The sequence below is a fragment of the Ylistrum balloti genome, unplaced genomic scaffold, assembly GCF_031769215.1.
Source record: "Ylistrum balloti isolate Yb309-2 unplaced genomic scaffold, AGI_CSIRO_Ybal_v1 Utg370018, whole genome shotgun sequence".
In the NCBI taxonomy this organism is placed as follows: domain Eukaryota; kingdom Metazoa; phylum Mollusca; class Bivalvia; order Pectinida; family Pectinidae; genus Ylistrum; species Ylistrum balloti.
Genome location: NW_026782087.1, coordinates 574,486 through 597,683, shown reverse-complemented (window position 1 = coordinate 597,683; position 23,198 = coordinate 574,486). Strand labels below are relative to the sequence as shown.

The window sequence follows — 23,198 nt, the reverse complement described above, 5'->3', positions numbered from 1 at the left end:
TTTGACCCATGTGACCTTGGGAGTAGATCAAGGTTATTCATTCCAGAAATATTAACTGCCCTTTTACCAAAGCAAGATGTACTACACCGGTAAGCAAAACATCATCAACAAGACTCTTGGTTATGAAGAAGTTTTTGCAAGTTTCAACCTATCTCATTTTAGTGAAAGTAGGTCAAGGCCATTTGTTTGAGTAACCTTGATAGCCCTTCACCAAAGAACACTATATGCTATCTTTATTGCCACTAGGCTTCCAGGTTATTCACAAGAATAATTTTGATTTCACCAGATGCCAAACAGACAGATAATGGATGTTTGGTTCTGTAAAAGCTCACTTCCTTCAAGCAGGTGAGCTAAAACCCAAACCAAGCAGCTTCAGAAAACCTTACTGTATTGTACTGTAGAGGCAGATCCCAGATAATAAGCCATTGCCAACATTATCAGTGTTTACTTCTTAAGTTCCATACAGATGTTGAATTCCAAAATTTGCTTTTATCTGATTGCAATATTTGCTCAAAATTTCTTTCAAAAAGGAAAGTTCTCCTATGAAATTTCCCTACACCTCATCCAAAAAAAAAAAAAATAAAAATAATAAAATGCCCTAGCCCATTGTCATGGATCTACCTCAACAGCGTTTTAAAAACCCAACAAAATCTGTAACCAAAATGAAACAGAAAGCAACTTGTATTTGTACCATAATGTCTTTTTCGGAGGATGGCTGAAATGCAAGATCTTAATTTCTTAATTTTCTGTGACAGTGTAAAGGTAAGATTCTTAATCATCGTAAACCTACAAACAATAATCATGAGGTTTACATATACAAATAAAGGCAATAACTTCCAGGAAATAACGTGCCATAAAAACACTGGAGAACTACATACTGAATAGTCGTAAATATTTGTGGTGGATTAAATATTGCTACACTTGCAGTCCTTAATGATAGCACAAAATTAGGCACCAAGCAATTTTTTTCACAATTTATCAAATTTTCAGAAAATATATGCTGACATCTTGTACTATTTATGTAGCATTGCCAGAAACTTTGTCCCAAACAAGCACAAAATATTAGCCCTGCAAATACTGTTGACTTATTGATGACATGTGTACACCATTAGAAATACATAAATTGTCGTCTAGAACTTAAATCATATTCAGTAGAGTGAAGTTATAATTCAATTTAAGAAATAATTCCTGAAAAATTTGAATCAAGTCCAGTACACACATTTTGATCTATAAGATATGGTAATCCTAATTTGAGCTTAAGAATATATTCCCTATCATTGGTTTAGTCTTACAATAGTTGACAGCTTCATCAACCATACTGATCTTATACTGTTGAAAAACTTTCTCAAAAACATAATGCTTGCTTCAAACAAACTAACAAAAAAATGTTGTAGCTGAAAAAAACACAACAAACTTCACAAACTGGCATGTAGACTAACTCTTTCAGAGCAGCGGTAAGATGACTCCTAGCAGTTGTCATGGAATTTACAAACTGGAGCTTTTCATCATTAATGCAATGAAATGGCTATTTGAAATTCGTTCATCTTCTCTCAGTCATGTGAATGACATGAAAAGTAAACAAAAATATGAGGATGTTGGTCATAAACTGTTTCCTGCAAGAATTTGTCACAGGCAAGTTAAAGCTTCAGAAATTCATCTTGTCAGTTATTTTTATTTACAATTTCATGTCAAATGAAAAGTCAAGAACAGGAAATGTTGGTTTTAACAGGTTTCAAGATTTGTTCCAAAATCAGTTAAAATTGTGATTTTGGCATTTAGTCTTCATGGCAACAAGAAATAGTTAAAATGATAATATAATGATCATAACAGCCACTATTACACATGGCTGATGTGTATATTACATCACATGACTGATGTGTATATTACATCACATGACTGATGTGTACATTACATCACATGACTGATGTGTATATTACATCACATGACTGATGTATATTACATCACATGACTGATGTGTATATTACATCACATGACTGATGTGTATATTACATCAGATGACTGATGTGTACATTACATCACATGACTGATGTGTATATTACATCACATGACTGATGTGTATATTACATCACATGACTGATGTGTACATTACATCACATGACTGATGTGTACATAACTTCACATGACTGATGTCTACATTACATCACATGACTGATGTGTACATTACATCACATGACTGATGTGTAAATTACATCACATGACTAATGTATATTACATCACATGACTGATATGTACATTACATCACATGACTGATGTGTACATTACATCACATGACTGATGTATATTACATCACATGACTGATGTGTATACTACATTACATGACTGATGTGTATATTACATCACATGACTGATATGTATATTACATCACATGACTAATGTGTACATTACATCACATGACTGATGTATATTACATCACATGACTGATGTGTATATGAAATTAAGAAGACGTTACGCTTGAAATATTCTTTGAGTTGATGCTATGAAAATAATAGTCATGATTTATAAACGCTGATAATCCAACTGGCCTTGGAAACATTTTAACAACCATTCCTTCTCCATAAATGGACAAACAAGGTTGACTAAATTGTTAGTCCAATATAAAACTGACTTTGCTTACAGTTAAAAAAAACCATACACCTCAATGCTTTATAATAATGAAAAGATGACATTAATATTTTCAACATGATAGATAAATCAGCCCTATTCTGTGAATAGGCAAGCTAAAAATGTCTCCTTACATTTAAAGAAATACACTGCAGAGGTAGCTCCTTGTCAGTACCAACATCAATGTTTCAAAATTTCTTCCAATGTTGGAGCGAGAAGCCTATATGAGAATAATTTCTCAAGATATTTATTTTTGTTTGTTTGTTTATTTACGGTTATTTTCTCCTGAATATGTATAAAAGGACAGAAAGTTTTCATAATGTTAAAAAATTCTTTCTCTTAGGTCTGTTTTCAAATAATTCCTTTTACTCGTCATGGAATTAAACAAGAGATTCCAAGGGATATTGAAGCCCACAATTGTATGATCTTGATTAGTTCTTCAAAAAATAAATCTTTTCAATTCTTTTCTTCAATTTGTTTCAAGATTCTAGATTTCAGGGGAATGATTTAAGTGTTTTTTCTGATCAGTTCCTAAATGGATTATGTAAATTTGCAGACCAAGAGGATCCTACAAATGAATTCTTAGCATGGTCCATTGAGCACTTCTCAAAAAACAGCCAACCAACTAGGACTGTCAAATCCAATTTGGTTGTCAGCCATTTTACTTTCCTGATCAGTCCCATAATCACCAGTGTATAACTTGAGACAATGGGGAACTTAATCCATGTCCCTCCTGGAACAGCATTAACAAGAATTGTTTTGGGACTGATGGGCTGTGGTTATTGGACCACGAACAAAGGGCGATTTGAACTATCTTATGTTGAAAGACTAAAGTCTTTTCAGACTCCTTGTGATAGAGATACCTCTGCAGTGTGAATCAAAACTTAAAACCCAACAAAATGTACAACGTTTAGAACCAGATATAACTCAACCACATACCATAAGGTCATGAGTATAGGCTTCCTGCCAAAATGCAATTCAAAATCTAGACGTTTTAACTGATTTTCAGTCATTTTATTACAATAACATCCTAAATCACATTTTTTAAAATGATTTTCAGTCATTTTATTACAATAACATCCTAAATCACATTTTTTTGGACTGATTTTCAGTCATTTTATTACAATAACATCCTAAATCACATTTTTTAAAATGATTTTCAGTCATTTTATTACAATAACATCCTAAATCACATTTTTAAAAATGATTTTCAGTCATTTTATTACAATAACATCCTAAATCACATTTTTTTTAATGATTTTCATTTCAGATATTTGACAGTCAAGAATTCAGGTTATGAAAATTCACGTCAGCATCAATATATGTCTGCAAGTATTCAAGGACATGAAATTGAGAAGCATAAACCTCTGTGTCACACAAAGTTTGTGATTTGAAAGCAGATACAAGAATGGATGACACATTCCTCCCCATATTCACTAGACTGACAATGGCTGCAAAAAGTAGTGGAAGGGGAGATAACCCAAATCTGCCTTAACATCTTGTGAGATGGATGAGAAAATCATGATAAGTAATATTGTGCCTGCAAACTGTGATACAGGCTAAACAAACAAATGTGAAATGAAGTGCCACTCAATGTAAAAAAAAAAAAAAAAAGAGTTTGTTTGTGAACAATACTTACAAACACCTACAAACATACAATAAAATGATTTACACCTGATCATATATTCAAAATGCAAAATTGATTCGTATGTGTATCGGTGTCATCATTTCATTTAAATCTGTTCAATTATATGTCACACCATATCATCAAGAAAGTACACCAAGTAAATAAAGTGAAAAGGTTCAATCAATATATGTCACTGTGACCAAGTTTTTTATCATGACCCAGATGAAACATTTTCTCTGAACTTCATTTATCATTGTTAGAAGATTTTAACTTATTTGAAAATCTTATCAGGCTACTTGATAAAGGTCATGTCCTTTGGATTCTCTGATGAGTGAAGTATTTTGAAATTAAAAAGTTAAAACCGAGAGACAGATCTACTTCTGTTACAATCTTCCTTGTGACTATTTTTGATGAATTTATTTCTTTAGAATAACAATAGGGAAAAAGTTAAAAAAAAGTAAATTTCTAATTTTTTGCCACTTTCTTAAAAAATGAACCCAAAGACCCATAACTAAGTCACAAAACATCTTTTAAGATCCCAATCACAAAACTGTAAATATCACCCCTCGACACTATAGCCGTTCTTACCTTGGTGTTTCCATAGTTCATCCTCATATAATACTCCTCCAGCACCTGAGCCAGTTTCGTACGATCTGACATTGGCCGATACACATGGAAGGTAGACTCCATTTCAAAGAAGTCTCCAAACAAAACTTGTTCATTCATCAACATCTCCTTCGTCCATTTTACCTAGTACCACAAACAGTGTGCCTTTACTATGGAACAACTTTTGATACAGTTACACTTTTTCCTATTCAGTTCTTAATTAGGAAGTGAAATTTTTATTATCAAGTTCTAGACAAAAGATTGTCAGGATGATCTCAACACTATTTTGTACAAAACAAAAAAGGAAATGAAAAAAGATATGATTTTGACATTGCAATCATTTTCCTATCAGAGTGGGGCATTGGGACCTGGCATGACTTTCAGAACAAATTTTGGAATTCCTAATATCCATGTTATGAAAGGGTTTTTTGTTTTAATCAAAGAGATATAAGCAATGCTGATTACATATTCTTTTTATTTTGGCTGGTACTCTGTCAAATAAAAGTCTTCCTGAAAGGAAAACCTCTTACAGTAAGGCAATGTAGATAAGGCTTACCTTAAAGTAGTCATGCAGGATATCAGACAGAAATTGGAAAAACATATCACGATCCTCGTGGAGAATAAGTCGATCATGGAACACACGTGTCGCCTCATGTGCAAACAGCAATGCAGAATTGTCTTTACTGATAATGACTGTTTCGTGGGCCTGTAACAATCCCTGTATCACCTGCGGCACAAAACGATAGATAGTAAGGTCAGAAAAGTGTCAGAAATTCTCTGGAGGGAAAAAAGGGCTAATGAAAATATTCATCTGATATTAAGGGATAAATTCATGGTGACATGTCTAGGAGACATCAATTTAAACTCTCATTATAAGGAAACTCAATAAAAGTCTTAAGAAAGAAAGTGTACCTTAGAGAGATCACGAAGGTTGAAGTTGTAGTGAGATTTGGTGGGCGTGGGTAACATGTTACTGCACATACGATAGTACACGGCAATACTCGCAGACACCAACGGCATTAGCTGGTCTTTGAACTCTGTTGCAAAGTCACCTTCCATGAAGAACTTTCCAAGCTGTACTTGGTAGATGTGCTGGAGTGAGCGTGTCGATGGTTGGGGTAGTGACAACATACTACAAGAAATGAAGACATAAACTGTACAGTACATATATGGTGGGTATCAGACACCACAGAAAGGTCACTAGAGCAGACTAGAAGGCCTCTCTCCTCTGTCCTAATAGAGTGGGTGGGTGGATGGGGTCACGACAGGGAGATCTGCACACACCAAGATTAAAAATCCCATTCAGAGTATTGAAAAGGCAGTCATTGAAAAGTATGCCTTTATTTGAGGAGGCGAGGACTGAGCTATAACACAGGGACTAACCAGAAGTGTTTGAGGAGGCGAGGACTGAGTTATAACACAGGGACTAACCAGAAGTGTTTGAGAACTGTACACTTAGCTATAACACAGGGACTAACCAGAAGTGTTTGAGAACTGTACATCATACTGAGCTATAACACAGGGACTAACCAGAAGTGTTTGAGAACTGTACATCATACTGAGCTATAACACAGGGACTAACCAGAAGTGTTTGAGAACTGTACACCTAGCTATAACACAGGGACTAACCAGAAGTGTTTGAGAACTGTACATCATACTGAGCTATAACACAGGGACTAACCAGAAGTGTTTGAGAACTGTACACCTAGCTATAACACAGGGACTAACCAGAAGTGTTTGAGAACTGTACACCTAGCTATAACACAGGGACTAACCAGAAGTGTTTGAGAACTGTACACCTAGCTATAACACAGGGACTAACCAGAAGTGTTTGAGAACTGTACACTTAGCTATAACACAGGGACTAACCAGAAGTGTTTGAGAACTGTACATCATACTGAGCTATAACACAGGGACTAACCAGAAGTGTTTGAGGAGGCGAGGACTGAGCTATAACACAGGGACTAACCAGAAGTGTTTGAGAACTGTACACCTAGCTATAACACAGGGACTAACCAGAAGTGTTTGAGAACTGTACACCTAGCTATAACACAGGGACTAACCAGAAGTGTTTGAGAACTGTACACCTAGCTATAACACAGGGACTAACCAGAAGTGTTTGAGAACTGTACACCTAGCTATAACACAGGGACTAACCAGAAGTGTTTGAGAACTGTACACTTAGCTATAACACAGGGACTAACCAGAAGTGTTTGAGGAGGCGAGGACTGAGTTATAACACAGGGACTAACCAGAAGTGTTTGAGGAGGCGAGGACTGAGCTATAACACAGGGACTAACCAGAAGTGTTTGAGAACTGTACACCTAGCTATAACACAGGGACTAACCATAAGTGTTTGAGAACTGTACACCTAGCTATAACACAGGGACTAACCAGAAGTGTTTGAGAACTGTACACCTAGCTATAACACAGGGACTAACCAGAAGTGTTTGAGAACTGTACACCTAGCTATAACACAGGGACTAACCAGAAGTGTTTGAGAACTGTACACCTAGCTATAACACAGGGACTAACCAGAAGTGTTTGAGAACTGTACACCTAGCTATAACACAGGGACTAACCAGAAGTGTTTGAGAACTGTACACCTAGCTATAACACAGGGACTAACCAGAAGTGTTTGAGGAGGCGAGGACTGATAGGGTTTCTTCCTCCACCTGTCGGTCCACAGGCTGCAATAAGGTTTACATCTAAAATGTCCTGAAACATACAAAACACAACGTCATTGATGAAAGGAAATACTAGCCATATTCTTTTTATAAAAAAAGTATTCAAATAGCGTTTCGATAATTTATTACTTTCTGTATTCCTTTATTTATTTTGAATTATGCAAACAGTGGTGTTTGATCTTCAAAACATGAAAGGTTAGGCTATCTGAAATTGTAATTGCAAAATCCTTACCATGCATTAAATTCAAGATGGCCAACATAGTCTCTTTTGAAATATTCAAAATATTATCTCCTGTATGTAGTAAGGTAATATACACCCTTAAGTTTAAATACTGTCACCTACAACCCTTGTCCTTACCTTCCAGACAAGCTTGGTGGTATCAAAGAAGCCACCCAGTTCTAAGAACTGCCTGAGAAGCTCCAAAGGTGGCTGTGCCCCATAGTCCTCTGGAGCAGGCATATTCAGATCATCCACAAACACAATAACTTTCCTTCCTTTGGGAGCCCCAAGGGTATCCTTGCCCTTCTTGATAAGCTTATGGATGATGTGAGCCTGGAAACGTCCTGCAGTTGTCTGCGCGCTGAACTGGATCATAGAACTGATGATTCCAGTCACTGGTTTTATCTTTGAAGAACCTAAAAGTTTTGAGATATTTTTTAAATATCAGATAGTTAGCTCTTCTATATATAAAGCAATGGTTTAATAGCCACCTGGATTCAAACAAGGAGAATTTCAGATCATTCATGTACAGATAATTGATAAATAATGGATTTTATATTTATTACAATATCTCAAAATGGCTTTCATTGGCTTCAGAAATAAACTTGTAGTCTCACTTAATTACCAGACAAACCATAAAGAAAGATCTCATACCAAGGAGGAAGTCAAGGTTCTTATTACTGTCATCCTCCTGTCCGAACTTTGTGATGTTTGAGATATTCTCCAGGAGAGATGAATGTTTGTCGGAGTAACAGAATACGTTTCCCAGCACTGTACCATTCTTGATCTCTGCCCCACCATCTCGCCTTAGGCGACTTAGCATGTAGTTAATCAAGGCAGATTTACCAACGCCCGAGTCACCTGTTTAATTTTGCAAAAAAGGTTGAAAGTTAACAAAGCTATCACAGTGACCTACTTTGGGTACAAGATACCTTGTCCATCTACCCACAAATCTGTAAGAATGCTCTGAAAACAATTTTGCCCTCTGAAGGTCAAAATTAAAATATGGGTCACAGTGAACTGATTCTTGTACAACTATACATTATCCTCTGAAGATGCAACCACAAACAAACTTGAAGATCCTATTAATAAGATACAGGTAAATACCCTTGAAACATACTCACTCAGATATATAACATACACAGCCTTACAAACAAACATCATGAACACAAAGCAACCGTTCCTTTCTCAAATCATAAATGTAAAGATAAAGAAAGGGAGATAACTTTTCATTGCCGCCTGTGAACAGATTTCAGTATCTGGTACTTGAAGCTACATACAGGTTTTCAGATTAAAAGTATTCCATTTAAACATGTTACACATAGTATCAGTTTACACAAGTCTAAGTAATGCAGCTATAATTCAAATATAAATATATATATAATTTTTCAAATTCAGGCAATTTATTTATGTAAGAAACTAACAAGCTTATTTGAAGGCTAGGCTTATTTTTGAGGTGAGCTTTTGTTTTTGTTTTTGGGTATATATACAATTGTTCACAAAATTCAAGAACTGCATCAAACCGAGCTATTTCATGTTCATAGTGAATAAAATCTGTATTTCTTGAGACAAAATCTCTAAATACCAGTGAGAAGAACAGGGTGTTTGTTTGTGATGAGACAAAATCTGTAAATACCAGTGAGAAGAACAGGGTGTTTGTTTGTGATGAGACAAAATCTTTAAATACCTGTGAAAAGGACAGGGTGTTTGTTTGTGATGAGACAAAATCTGTAAATACCTGTGAGAAGGACAGGGTGTTTGTTTGTGATGAGACAAAATCTGTAAATACCTGTGAGAAGGACAGGGTGTTTGTTTGTGATGAGACAAAATCTCTAAATACCTGTTAAAAGGACAAGGTGTTTGTTTGTGATGAGACAAAATCTCTAAATACCTGTGAGAAGGACAGAGTGTTTGTTTGTGATGAGACAAAATCTGTAAATACCTGTGAGTAGGACAGGGTGTTTGTTTGTGATGAAACAAAACCTGTAAATACCTGTGAGAAAGACAGGGTGTTTGTTTGTGATGAGACAAAATCTGTAAATACCTGTGAGTAGGACAGGGTGTTTGTTTGTGATGAAACAAAACCTGTAAATACCTGTGAGAAAGACAGAGTGTTTGTTTGTGATGAGACAAAATCTCTAAATACCTGTGAGAAGGACAGAGTGTTTGTTTGTGATGAGACAAAATCTCTAAATACCTGTGAAAAGGACAGGGTGTTTGTTTGTGATGAGACAAAATCTGTAAATACCTGTGAGAAGGACAAGGTGTTTGTTTGTGTTGAGACAAAATCTGTAAATACCTGTGAGTAGGACAGGGTGTTTGTTTGTGATGAAACAAAACCTGTAAATACCTGTGAGAAAGACAGGGTGTTTGTTTGTGATGAGACAAAATCTGTAAATACCTGTGAGAAGGACAGGGTGTTTGTTTGTGATGAGACAAAATCTCTAAATACCTGTGAGAAGGACAGAGTGTTTGTTTGTGATGAGACAAAATCTGTAAATACCTGTGAGAAGGACAGAGTGTTTGTTTGTGATGAAACAAAACCTGTAAATACCTGTGAGAAGGACAGGGTGTTTGTTTGTGATGAGACAAAATCTCTAAATACCTGTGAGAAGGACAGGGTGTTTGTTTGTGATGAGACAAAATCTCTAAATACCTGTGAGAAGGACAGAGTGTTTGTTTGTGATGAGACAAAATCTCTAAATACCTGTGAGAAGGACAGGGTGTTTGTTTGTGATGAAACAAAACCTGTAAATACCTGTGAGAAGGACAGAGTGTTTGTTTGTGATGAGACAAAATCTCTAAATACCTGTGAGAAGGACAGGGTGTTTGTTTGTGATGAGACAAAATCTGTAAATACCTGTGAGAAGGACAGAGTGTTTGTTTGTGATGAGACAAAATCTCTAAATACCTGTGAGAAGGACAGGGTGTTTGTTTGTGATGAGACAAAATCTGTAAATACCTGTGAGAAGGACAGAGTGTTTGTTTGTGATGAGACAAAATCTCTAAATACCTGTGAGAAGGACAGGGTGTTTGTTTGTGATGAGACAAAATCTGTAAATACCTGTGAGAAGGACAGAGTGTTTGTTTGTGATGAGACAAAATCTCTAAATACCTGTGAGAAGGACAGGGTGTTTGTTTGTGATGAGACAAAATCTGTAAATACCTGTGAGAAGGACAGAGTGTTTGTTTGTGATGAGACAAAATCTGTAAATACCTGTGAGAAGGACAGAGTGTTTGTTTGTGATGAGACAAAATCTCTAAATACCTGTGAGAAGGACAGGGTGTTTGTTTGTGATGAGACAAAATCTCTAAATACCTGTGAGAAGGACAGAGTGTTTGTTTGTGATGAGACAAAATCTCTAAATACCTGTGAGAAGGACAGGGTGTTTGTTTGTGATGAAACAAAACCTGTAAATACCTGTGAGAAAGACAGGGTGTTTGTTTGTGATGAGACAAAATCTGTAAATACCTGTGAGAAGGACAGGGTGTTTGTTTGTGATGAGACAAAATCTGTAAATACCTGTGAGAAGGACAGGGTGTTTGTTTGTGATGAGGAGACTGGACAGGAAGGAGAATCGTACGATGTCCACTGTTGGAGTGATGTCAGTTTCCTCTCGCTTCTTCTTGTGTTCGGAGTGGATGCCCATCGTCTCTCCAATGGTAATGACAGCACTTTTTTCTATGAGAGAACGTGTGTGTGGCACCAATACATCCCACAGAACAAAGTTACCTGACTCCATGTCAATAAAGTAGCTGTAAATACTCCTGTTTCCTGTTGGCAACCTCACACCTACCAATGTTAAAAAAAGAACATTATATCTTTATTCCCTAACGGAACCCCACACCTATAGATGTAAAAAGTAAAACAATATGTCTGTACATATTCCCCAATGGAGTCCCACACCTATAGATGTAACAATATGTCTGTAAATATTCCCCAATGGAGCCTCACAACTACGGATATAAAAAGTAGAACATTGGGTCTGTAAGTTTTCCCCAAAGAGCCTCACAAATATAGATAAAGAAACAATTAAACTGTATCTGTAAGTATTTGCCTCTTGAGCTTCTAACCAAGAGATCTAAAAAGTATCACATCTGCAAATAATCAGACGGACATAAGGACATACAGTTCTGAAGAAGATGATGTAACTTTACTTAAAGTTAGTTATAGGATGATTTCTTAGATTTATCTCCTTTTCTTGCCTTACAAACAGGAGTATCATTGTTTCAGTTTACAATGACCTAACATTATCATTGTACTGAATTACTATTAAGCTTAGATAAAAGACCTCCGGACTGCTCTAAGAATTTCACAATCTAATCTGTACAGACAGATGTGTATTTTCATCTCTTTGTCATTGTTTCTTACCTAGAGGTGGTTCAATGTCAAACAAGTCATGCATGAAGCCATCAAACTCATTACAAATGTTGATGCCTCTTTCACCCTTATCTTTGTCCCCAACTCTACGGCTGAGACTGTCATCATCATCAACATCTTCCTGGCGTTTGAAATTACCCCCAATACTCCAGGTGTAAGCAAATGCATACATCTTTCCAAGAATGTTTAAAAGTTGTAAAGGGTTCCTCTGTAGGTAGGTCTCTTTTAATGGCTGGGAACTACAAATATAAATAAATGATTAGGTCTCATTTAAATGGAAACTGTTGACCAATCAAGGCAAAGTATGCAAATTACTTAAGCACACATTTTGTCCAATATTCAGTGTAGTCTATACATTTAGTATTGGTCATAACAGACAAGTTAAATCATATTTAATATTTAACCAAATTATCTGGAAGTTACAAAAGATGAACAGACAGACAGAAGGACAAACAGACATAATTATGTCGTCTATATTGATTCCAAAGCTGTATATGTTCTAGGACTCTCGAAGATAAGAACCATGATATATTTGTAACCACCACTTTCCTTACAATCTGTAGCATCAATACAAATCTGTAAGTGTAATCATTAAGGATAAGGGAGGTTGGTCTGACAGCATCTCAGTTTAAAATTACAAACGTCAATTTGTAAATACAAATTTGAAAATTGAAGAGAAAATTTCAGCATCAATGTGTTTGAGATTTAAATGTTATTAATTTCAAACTTTCAATTTGTAGGTGTAGAAATTTCAAATGGCAACAATTAAATACATGATTATGAACTTTAAACTGTCCACATAATTTGTCTACATACTGACCTTCAACAAGATGAAATTTGGGGTAAATAAACCATTACATTTACATGTTTCTTTGAGTTGGGGAAAAATTTGTTACCATGACGACGATAATGACATGATCTCTATCCAACAGCTACAATCACTCATTACTACAACACAGTTCTACCACACAATTAGTCATTGCTTGTAATCATAGGTAAACCTGATCTCCAAGTGTTTATAACCAGCTAGGCTGAAGGTCACAACAAGGACCGTGCCATGATATTGACAGTTCAGTAATTGTTAAATCAGAAATGTTTCCAAAATATATAGACAGTTTGAGCCCTGTAAAATAAGTAATGATTCAGGATCTTTTCCAGGCCAACCTGGTACCTAGCTATATAAAAGTGAACATTTCTACACCATATCTCAGTAATTTTTCCCTGGATTCATTTCTATGAAGAACACATGCATAATTAGCCATTCAAACAATGTGCAGCCAAGTCCTAGCTTGTGTAGCCAACATTCAACATGCAGTGCCACATGTATAAACATTGAACACAGACAATATTTCATTCAAAACATCTGGATGGCACGTCTCTATATTGGACTGGAAAACACAGAAACATTATGGCGTAAGGACAGTTGACTGGACAGATTATTTTGGAGCATGTTGCACCATGTCATATACTCAGTCCACATGATATGTCAAAACAACTAACAAGCACTACAGACCTTCACACACCCACCATCAGGGTGAAATTGACAATGTATATAACATATACTTTAAATAAAACATTTTATAGTTCAATCTTTGGTCCCTAGGTAAAATTAACAACACATGTTTGTCTGTAACAATGCCCGATTGGCTAGTCTCTAAACATATCTACAAGTAAAACAAACACTACCAATCAGTAATCATTGTGTTCCTTGCTTGGATTTTGACCTGTAGATCAATACAGAAGCTAAATTTCAAAGATCATTCAATGCAAATCAGCCAGTCGGTGTGGACTACAATCCTGCTAAATTTCAAGCTGTGCACTGTTCCGACTACTTACCAGTCCTCAGATTCTGATGAGGAAGAGCTAAGGAACAAAGGTCAACAAAGGTCAACAGAGGTATCAAAGGTCAGCATAAGTAAAACAAAACACGAATGTGAAATGGGACACAAAGATAAGTCCATTCCATTAATTTTCATCTTACCTTAAGTGTACTATGTCATACACTAGAGATCTAAATTTTACTTAAACATGTTCTAAATATCCTTCATTATAATTCTATCTGGCCATACCCTAGGGTCAAAGCAGTATCATATAAGCCTGAAATGTGTTGATACTTAACAATCTTTTACCTAGAAAATGAGGAAAATCAACAATACTAATATAAAAAGACCTGTAAAAGAAATTGGTGTGAACCATGTTGATAACTTGATCATTAAACTGACCCTGTGATATCAAAACCCTTTCTATTTTGTAAAAGTGACAGCGGAGTTTGGTTAAGGTAAGGTATCAGAATATTAGAGAACCTTGAGCTTTTTGTAGAATGTGTCTCTGATATTGTGTCCAAGTCCTCCTTAATCTTAGACTGAAAGGCCCTGCTCTTGCGCTTTTTGCTGCGACCAGTACGAGACGTACTCCTGGACCCAGTGCGTGAGGAACTATGGCTGGAGGCTTGACTCTCGGAACGTTCAGATACTTCTGTGTGACCTCCATCATCTTTATCTGTTGATAAAGATATAATAACCATAACCATGGAAACCATTGATCATGAATTTATCTATAGAAGCAATGATCAGGTCATGTGACCCTGAGGCCAACATGATGAAAACTTCATCGCCTAGAAATGAAGTGGTATAAAACTAAATTTTCGTCAGACTTTACAACAAAAAACTTTTTGTATATCTTTGTAATATATTTCCTAAAAACAAGATTTAATTGTATGTGTTTCATCAACCCTAACAATGAAGTAACATTTTCTATCAAGTCAAAGACTCATGTCTGATAATAAGCCTTTCATATTTTTCTAAATTTTCATTTTCTTGTATAATCTCCAACCCCTTTAACCCCTTTGCTTTGAGACACACATTCCTCATTGGTTCCCAACTCTCCTAAGAATAAAATTTTAATGTACAACAGATAATTCAATCAAAATGAAAATGTTTTACTATTACCTATTTTATTCAAAGAAATATTTCTAAGAATTCTGAGAAAGTTAAAAATGAAAATAGTTTTCTAATGATTCTAAAGATGTAAAAAAATCAGTGAAGTTAACGACAACAGAACACATGACATAGACTTTATACTGTATGCTATACAGGAGTGTAGAATTTCACTATAGCCCAACATATAAGACAAGAATCTGGTGGAAAATATTTAATATTTACAGTAAAGTTGAAGTAAAACAATTTATCAAAGTCTCTCTAAGGGTTACTAGGACATTTTACACTCCTGATCTAATACAGCATCACTGTCCTCTAGAGATATCAGACATAAAAACAACTTAAGGCTTCACATATATATGTACATTGTTAATATTTAACTTCATTCTTAAAAAAAATCCTTCCATTAAAAAATTTGAAATAAAGGCTGTTGAAAAATTCACTTTTGATTGATGCAAAAATTATTGAAGAAAATGAAATAATTGAATAAAGTCAATACCAAATTTGTTAGAATTACTTTACAACGACCGCATTTAATCAAAATTTAATTATCATCTAGAATTCATTTGTTTGATCTAGATATGGTTAAAAAGTTTTAAGCCAATCAAATTTAAAATCCAGGTAAGGTGTGAATGCAAAACAACATGATTACAATATTACTTACAAACATCTGAAATATAAACAACGAGGATAACAAAACAAAACATACAGAGAAATCAATATTCTTCAATTTCAAAATAAACTTTTTGTTTTGTTTTTCTCACGAAAACAAGGGTTTATAACATCTGAAGGTAACAATATATATATGTAAAGTAAATGCCCTGCACAAAGGAATGCATATGGACTGATAGACATATAGCAAACAGAGGAACAGACAGACAGACATAGGAACAGACAGACAGACAGACAGAGTGATGTGATTGCAGTATAACTGTGTGACCTTATCTTATTGCCTTGACCAATATTTTACATTTAAACTAATGAAATAAAAAGAACTCCCAGAAAATAACTGGTAAAGAAAAACATTAAAGATGTTTTTACAGCGAGCAGTTGGATGCAACGTATTATTTCTCAAAAAACCTATACAACAATTCCATCACCTCTAACATTTTGAGTCATATAACAATTTTACCACTCACATGGTTTTGTATAATTTATAAGCACTTTTATAAAAAAAGATATTTTTAATGTTGTCAAATTATACATTTCTACTTCTGTGATAAAAAGAAAAGAAATAGATAGACAGACAGACAGACAGACAAGAAAAAGACCCCTCATATTGTGAAGAGCTAATCAGGGGAAGAAACTCTAATGTGACAAGTGACTATTCCCACATTCAAACAACCTATAGTGTCAATTTAACATTTTTTTATACTTAACAATCCAACAGTCAAACAGCTTACATTGTACACTTTAAAAGTGATACAAACAAACTAACACAACAACCTACACCTGTAACTTCAGATACCTTTCTCTTTTTTATGATGTCTGTCACCTCCATAAAAAATATCCCATATTTTTCGCCGCACTATCAAAAAGTAAAGATGAAATCAATTGAATTTCTTCTTTTTTTTCTCTCCAAAATTTGTTTCTCTGAACTTTACAACATTTCCTTAAAAAGAATTTTTCAATTGAGATATTTTTTTCAGCACAAAGAAATTTGAAAAAAAAAATCTTCTGAAACTTAATTAAGAATTAATTTCTAATTGGATTTTAATTAATTGTGATTACTTTGTTATCTTATCTTTATTGTTATTTTATTCTAACAAATATGTATATGAAAAAAGATAATGGAGACAAATGACATGTTGAAATTGTGTTATGTACAACACGACATATGACGTGTGCCTATATGTGACATGACATGCAACATGACATGAAATGATTCTGATGTGCATGAAGTGTTTCACTCACACTGTTCCGGGAAAATACAGGTAGAACAGCCAATAAATATATCTCATTATTAATTACTTCAAATAACATATTATTTCAAAAGTAACATTTACTTTATCAATGTATATTATTTTAATGCAAATTAATTATTTTTTTACCAAGATAAAGATTCACCATTACAAAAAATGAGGAATTTCTTTATATAATATTAAACAATTTATCTTTTTATTAAACTTATCATTTAAATTTCAATACAAAACACAAAATGTTGTACAAAATAAATAAGATACTCATATCACTTTCTTGTAAATGGCTTGTTAGTGAATCGCAATCTCAACTAATCAGCTATTAGTTGTGTGTCTTTTTTACAAAACTCAGTAGCAATCCTATTTCATATCATTGTTTAATCAAAAACAGTTATTGCAAAGTTTATTATTTTCAATTGGTTCAATTTTCTTGCTAATACCAAAAACTTGAAGCAAAAACAAAACAAAAAAAAAATAGCATTTTTCAAGAAGTTTTTTTTTTATCCTTGAAAATAACAAGAAATGGAACCTGGCGAAAATAAAAACCTTATACAATATTAGTTGTTAATGAAAATGTTAAGACATTTAATCTTCAAAATATCACGGCATGCTGAGAAAATTTCATTCTATGATTCACTAACTTAAGTCATATCAAAACATGCAATGAGAATCTTCATTATTTATTTCAAATCAATCTTAAAACCATGCAGAGTAAAAGTAATGTACTTTTTGATTTTCTGCTACTCGGAATATTCCGTTTATCTGGTAACATTTAAAACAAAGATAAACTGTAAACGTACGTCATCAACTTATCAAGTAAAGTGATTCTATAAATAGAATATGTAAATATGACACAATATTGATAGTATGGTATGTAGTATCTGAATACATTTGAAGACACGTATATATTTTTTTAACTTTGTCGTGAGTGAAGTTTTGATGACAATATCATTTCAAAAAAAGTCCTGTGGGGCAATAGTATCCATGTGGAGTCCTCTAAGTGGCCCTGACCTTGGAATATTAAAATACACTTTCTTCCAAGGGCATTCTCCTTCATTTTTGTCTCAACCTTGTTTTTGTATCAAGAAACAAAGTTGTTGGATAAAATGTGACATGATTTGTAGTAAAAGAAGGGTGTGTGTACCCTTATACACGCCTCTTTATAAACTCAGGTAAGGACAAGAAACAAGCATACTACATGGATTTACCAAATGTTCTGACATACAGAAACCAATGAGATATCATTTGTTCCTGACCTGTGTAAAGAAATGTTCTTAGTTTATCAATATAACTCTGTGGATGATAGGTATATATATGAAGTAAGAAGAGAAGAATCGTTACCTGGGGTTCCAAATCCACCATTTTTGGCCATGAAGTCGAGGAATGCAGAAAGAATATGGCACAAACAGGAAATAAGGCACATCTCTGGTGCAGGAATAGATTGGAATCTGATATATTTTCGTGCAAATTTCAGTCCCTTTTCGATCGTATGATCAAACATATCTTGCAGATATCGTTTTCCACTCTCCGGCATTTCTCTGGGCAGACGGGACAGCCATGTCTTCACAAATGGTTTCCAACCTAGATCTACGGGGTCCTGGAGACATAAAAACAGGTGTGTGTGGACATGGACACGTTGTTACGAAGTCAAACTTTTCTATTTCACATTTAATTAGTTTTTGTTTATGGCTTGAAAGACTTCAGCACTAATTCATAATTTTCATGTCCTTGGTGAAAAACAGAAATTTACCGATTTTGAAAACAACAACAATTACCATGGATACGATATGTTTTACTCATTATGATTTCGTGTGTTTGTTTGTTTGATTTAAAAACAAAACAATTCCTACTTTATTGATTATTTTTTCCAATTGAAAAGTATTTTGTCGTTGTTTGATGAGTGTTTCAGGACAATATTCATCAAGTATGGTATGTTGATATTTATTATGGCAAAAGGATTCCTTATTATCATTATAAAGGAACAGGCACGACTTACCATATACACCATGGCACATCTGCTAATGGTGGCCGGACTAGCCTGGGATAAATTGTCCACTTCAAAGATGAGCCTCATCCCCCCAGACAGAGTGATGCGCTCACCGCTGGCCAGACAGAGCACCTTGGAATCGTCCAGGACGGTGTTGAGATTTTCCACCCACAGCGTATCTACGGGCCCATCCAGGACTAGCCAGCGCCAATCCTGTCGTAGCGGATCATCCTCTTTCTTCTCCGACATCTCTGTGTCTGGCTCACTTGGAGCACTCTGGACACTTGGAGGCACCGCAGCCTGTAATATGTCAGGAAGTTGCCATCAGATTTGGGACAAATTGGGGTTATTTCAGGGTCATTAGATAGGTGAAGGGAGTTCAAAGTAAAACAGTTCAGAAAGTATCACGAGGGGAGAGAAAACGACTGACTTTAATCTTCATGACTGTTTTACCACCAACCCATTGTTTGAAAAGGATTGACACTAAAATATAGTTTTTGGAGACTCCTATACTTAACGTGCATGTATTACATGCTTCTTTCAAGAAGACACTGATAAAGACCTGATGAACCACAGAATGAAGAGGAAACGGGAGGAGGAAAAGGGAGGAGGAAGGCCCCCCATAAAGTTATGGTATCTTTTGTATCCGTATTATCAGTATTGTGTGAAAAAAAATCTATTTACATCAGAACCATGAATTTTGTATGCAATGCAATCTTTCAAAAGCTAAATATACTTGAGTATCAGATAAAACAAAAACCCACAAAGCAAGTCAATACGCCCCAAAGATATCAAACCCCATGACACGCTCAACAGGTGCCCTGATGGGAAGGCAAAGCAATACGATAAATATTTACCAGATTTACTAAATACATATAGATAAATAAAATTACAGACCATCAGTCACAAACTGCAACACAACAATAGCTCTCAGAAAACATTATCATATTATCGAATGTAGTAAAAAATAGGTCAAAATGGACTAGCTATGACAGAAGAGAGCAGACATCGATTCCCAAAAAAGAAAAGTTGGTCAGAATGGCCAAAGAGAAGCAAAATCATTAAAAATATGAAGCGTTCAAGCCGGGTTATAACCACATTTATTCTGCCTCCTCTTTATCCTCATCAGGTCGTTTCTATATCCCAATTCAAAGGTTACCCGCTAAGTATGCAGTTAGGAATAAAACGGTAGGGGGGAGGGGGGGGGGAAGGGAATGTAATTAATATTGGTAAAGATAACGTTTACCCGGAATATATGAGAATATGCAATATGTATATCTGAATATACAAACACAATACAATATACATGTAATGGAAATATCAGTAGCTCTGAAAAAGAGAAAAAAATGAAAGACTTATGTTAACCAAGAGGCTCAAATTTCTCAATTAGCAACATGTTGGCGGAATGTCGAGTTTAAACATTTTCATAAATATTATTGCATGCTACATATTCATGTAACCACAAAAATGAAGTATATTTTCAATGCATATTTTTGTGTTACATGTGTAATGATCATACCAATGAAAATCAGTTCAGTCTAAAACTCACAGTTTTCAAGAAAATAAAGGTAATGGATATTCTGGTAAAATAAAAATTCTTTTCGTGGAATAAAAACTGGATTGATAATATGAACCTTTCATTGACACATCTACTGAAGAGAATTTGTGATGAAAATTTCTGTATTGAAATTTGTCATTTACTGATTTTTATTTTTAGCTCTTCAGTATGACAAGGCTAAAATTAATCTATAATGGTTTTCACACCAAATGGTATAATTCCCAAATGATGAAATTAGCACATGGTGAAATAACCAGTTATAGAGTACCTCCACCAGTATTTAATCTATGAAATCTGAAAATCTGTTACAATCACTGGTTGTTTAGACAGAATTTTCTGTGACACACTTCCTGTCTAAAATTATAAACAACATAAGGCTAGAGACTTTATTTTATAGAAGAGAGAATGATATATATATGTAATGAATTACTACACCACAATATTGAAGTATAACAGGTATGATTAGCACCAAACACCAGACATGGTAAATAAGGGGAGAGTATAAAGATCAAGACAGGAGTATAGCTATCAGCTTAGCTTTTTTCCTGTCATCATTAAGCCAGGATTGAAGGGATAGGGCGAGGACTGCAGTTGTTAGTACAGGGTAAGATAAAGTCCAACCAGAATGATGTGTCACGTTTATCTTTCATTACTGAGAAACATATGTCATGTTAATCTTTCATTAACCAGAATGATGTGTTACTTTCATCTCTCATTTACCAAAGTCATGTGTCATGTTCACCATTTCAATTACGCGTCATGTTAATCTTTCATTAACCAGAATGATGTGTGACTTTCATCTCTCATTTACCAAAGTGATGTGTCATGTTCACCATTTCAATTATGCGTCATGTTAATCTTTCATTAACCAGAATAATATGTTGATTTTACCTTCCATTAATTACGACATCAATTACAGGTCAATATCTATACCAGGTGTATAGGTGGTCAAACTGCTCTAAAGGACTGGTTATCAAGTTACTACAGGTGAAACACACCTTATAACTGTGGACACAGCCAAGTAACAAATATATTCATCAAACAAAAAATATTCCTGATAAAGTCGAATGTGATGAGCTTTTTTGGTTGGACTATGTTCAGAAGCATTTCTGTACCTAATACGTATTAGCTATCTTATTCAATTATACATAAGCAGGGCCTATGTATTCTAAATGTGTATCTAGGCATACTATCTAGGCATACTGTAGCAAAGTTGGTAAACTATTTCCCTAATATCCTTGCATTAGAATGAACAACTATATAAGAATATATATGAACACATTTAATATGTAATATCATCATTCATGCATTAAAGCTCATTCACGAACATTAAATATTGTAACTCTGATCTCTAACTCTAACTTTATTTTAAATATTGTCCTAATCAGGTTCAGCAACTAGTAATCTTTAAGATTATGTTTAGGAAATTCTCCACTATATTATGATAACTTAAAACATGTATAAGTGAGTATCCTTATTATCTTCTTGTTAATAACCCTGGACTATAATTTTTTTGGATAATGGCTAACAGACACATGATCACTCTGAAAATCATGAAATTTACGATCAAAGATGGTGCCTTTACTAATTCTGGATAAGTTTTTTGGATTATGAGGCTGCCCACATCAGTATTGGAACAAACTAGCATCCTGTCATCCTAAGGATAGCTGATACCCCCTGCAGATGCCAAGACCTCTATATACCAAATTTGGTCAAAACTCCATGAAAAAAAATTATAAAAGCTGAAAATTAATTTTTTTTTGGCATTCCCTAAAACCTCAAAAAGAAAATAAGATAAAAATCAGACAATATTTAAATTCTAACCAACAAGGGGCCATGATTTGCTTCAGCATAGTTGTCATGACAAAATGGGATAATATCTAATTTTTTACCAATCCAGAAGCCAGGATGGCTTTGACATGCTAACTGTTTTGAAATATCTATGTCTCCTACTATAGATTTTAATGAGTCTTCCCATTTGACCATAGTCAAATAACAGAATATGTTGAATGACCAGGAGTAATGGCTATGTCACAAGGACGAAACTCGCTAATATGTTAAATGTTACTGTTCAGCGAAGGTGTGACCCCAAATTCAATTGGATGTTCGGAAAACAGCTATTTCTTTAAATGCATTTTTCATATAAAAGGGTGATAACTCTCTAAAGAGGGAGGTAAAATGCAAAGTCAAGCTAGAGGGCACATCTCCATACTGTACTAACCATCCCCACAAAATTCTTTAAAAGATCTGTTGTAAATTGAGCAAATGAATGATTTTCTTTTTCTCTCCTGTTTTTTTAATTATTCAATGTGATGCTGAAAAATAATGATGGGAAATCCCACAAAGATGGAAAGTTCCAAGTCAATAAGCACCAGAAGTAAGAGGATGTAACACTATACACAGAACTAAATATATCTGCGAAACTATAAACAGAACGAAGCAACAGAATAATACAAAGGGTCCAAGCCGCGACCGTTGTCTCACCTTACGTATACCAATTATACCAGCAACCACACCCTGTCGTAACAACACAACAATCAACAGATGTCACAACATTTACAACATTCAAAAAGTGTTTAACCCCATATCCATCCAACAATAAGACCAAGACTGGTAATAAGCCCACCCATATCTTTTGTGATCCAGTAGAATTAC

General features: G+C 34.6%; 1 protein-coding gene across 1 annotated transcript in view; it reads right to left on the bottom strand.

Annotated features, from left to right (window-relative positions):
* Window positions 1–23,198, bottom strand: part of LOC132548558 (dynein axonemal heavy chain 6-like) — a 91,801-nt gene that overhangs the window by 33,146 nt on the left and 35,457 nt on the right. The window contains exons 39-50 of the mRNA XM_060212421.1: window positions 18,995–19,261; window positions 18,340–18,595; window positions 14,366–14,642; window positions 13,980–14,006; window positions 12,135–12,382; window positions 11,286–11,555; window positions 8,417–8,623; window positions 7,901–8,178; window positions 7,485–7,573; window positions 5,768–5,987; window positions 5,412–5,582; window positions 4,829–4,999 (exon numbers count right to left, since the gene is read on the bottom strand). Coding sequence (XP_060068404.1) covers window positions 4,829–4,999; window positions 5,412–5,582; window positions 5,768–5,987; window positions 7,485–7,573; window positions 7,901–8,178; window positions 8,417–8,623; window positions 11,286–11,555; window positions 12,135–12,382; window positions 13,980–14,006; window positions 14,366–14,642; window positions 18,340–18,595; window positions 18,995–19,261 — 2,481 coding nt within the window. The remainder of the gene's footprint in view (window positions 1–4,828; window positions 5,000–5,411; window positions 5,583–5,767; window positions 5,988–7,484; window positions 7,574–7,900; window positions 8,179–8,416; window positions 8,624–11,285; window positions 11,556–12,134; window positions 12,383–13,979; window positions 14,007–14,365; window positions 14,643–18,339; window positions 18,596–18,994; window positions 19,262–23,198) is intronic.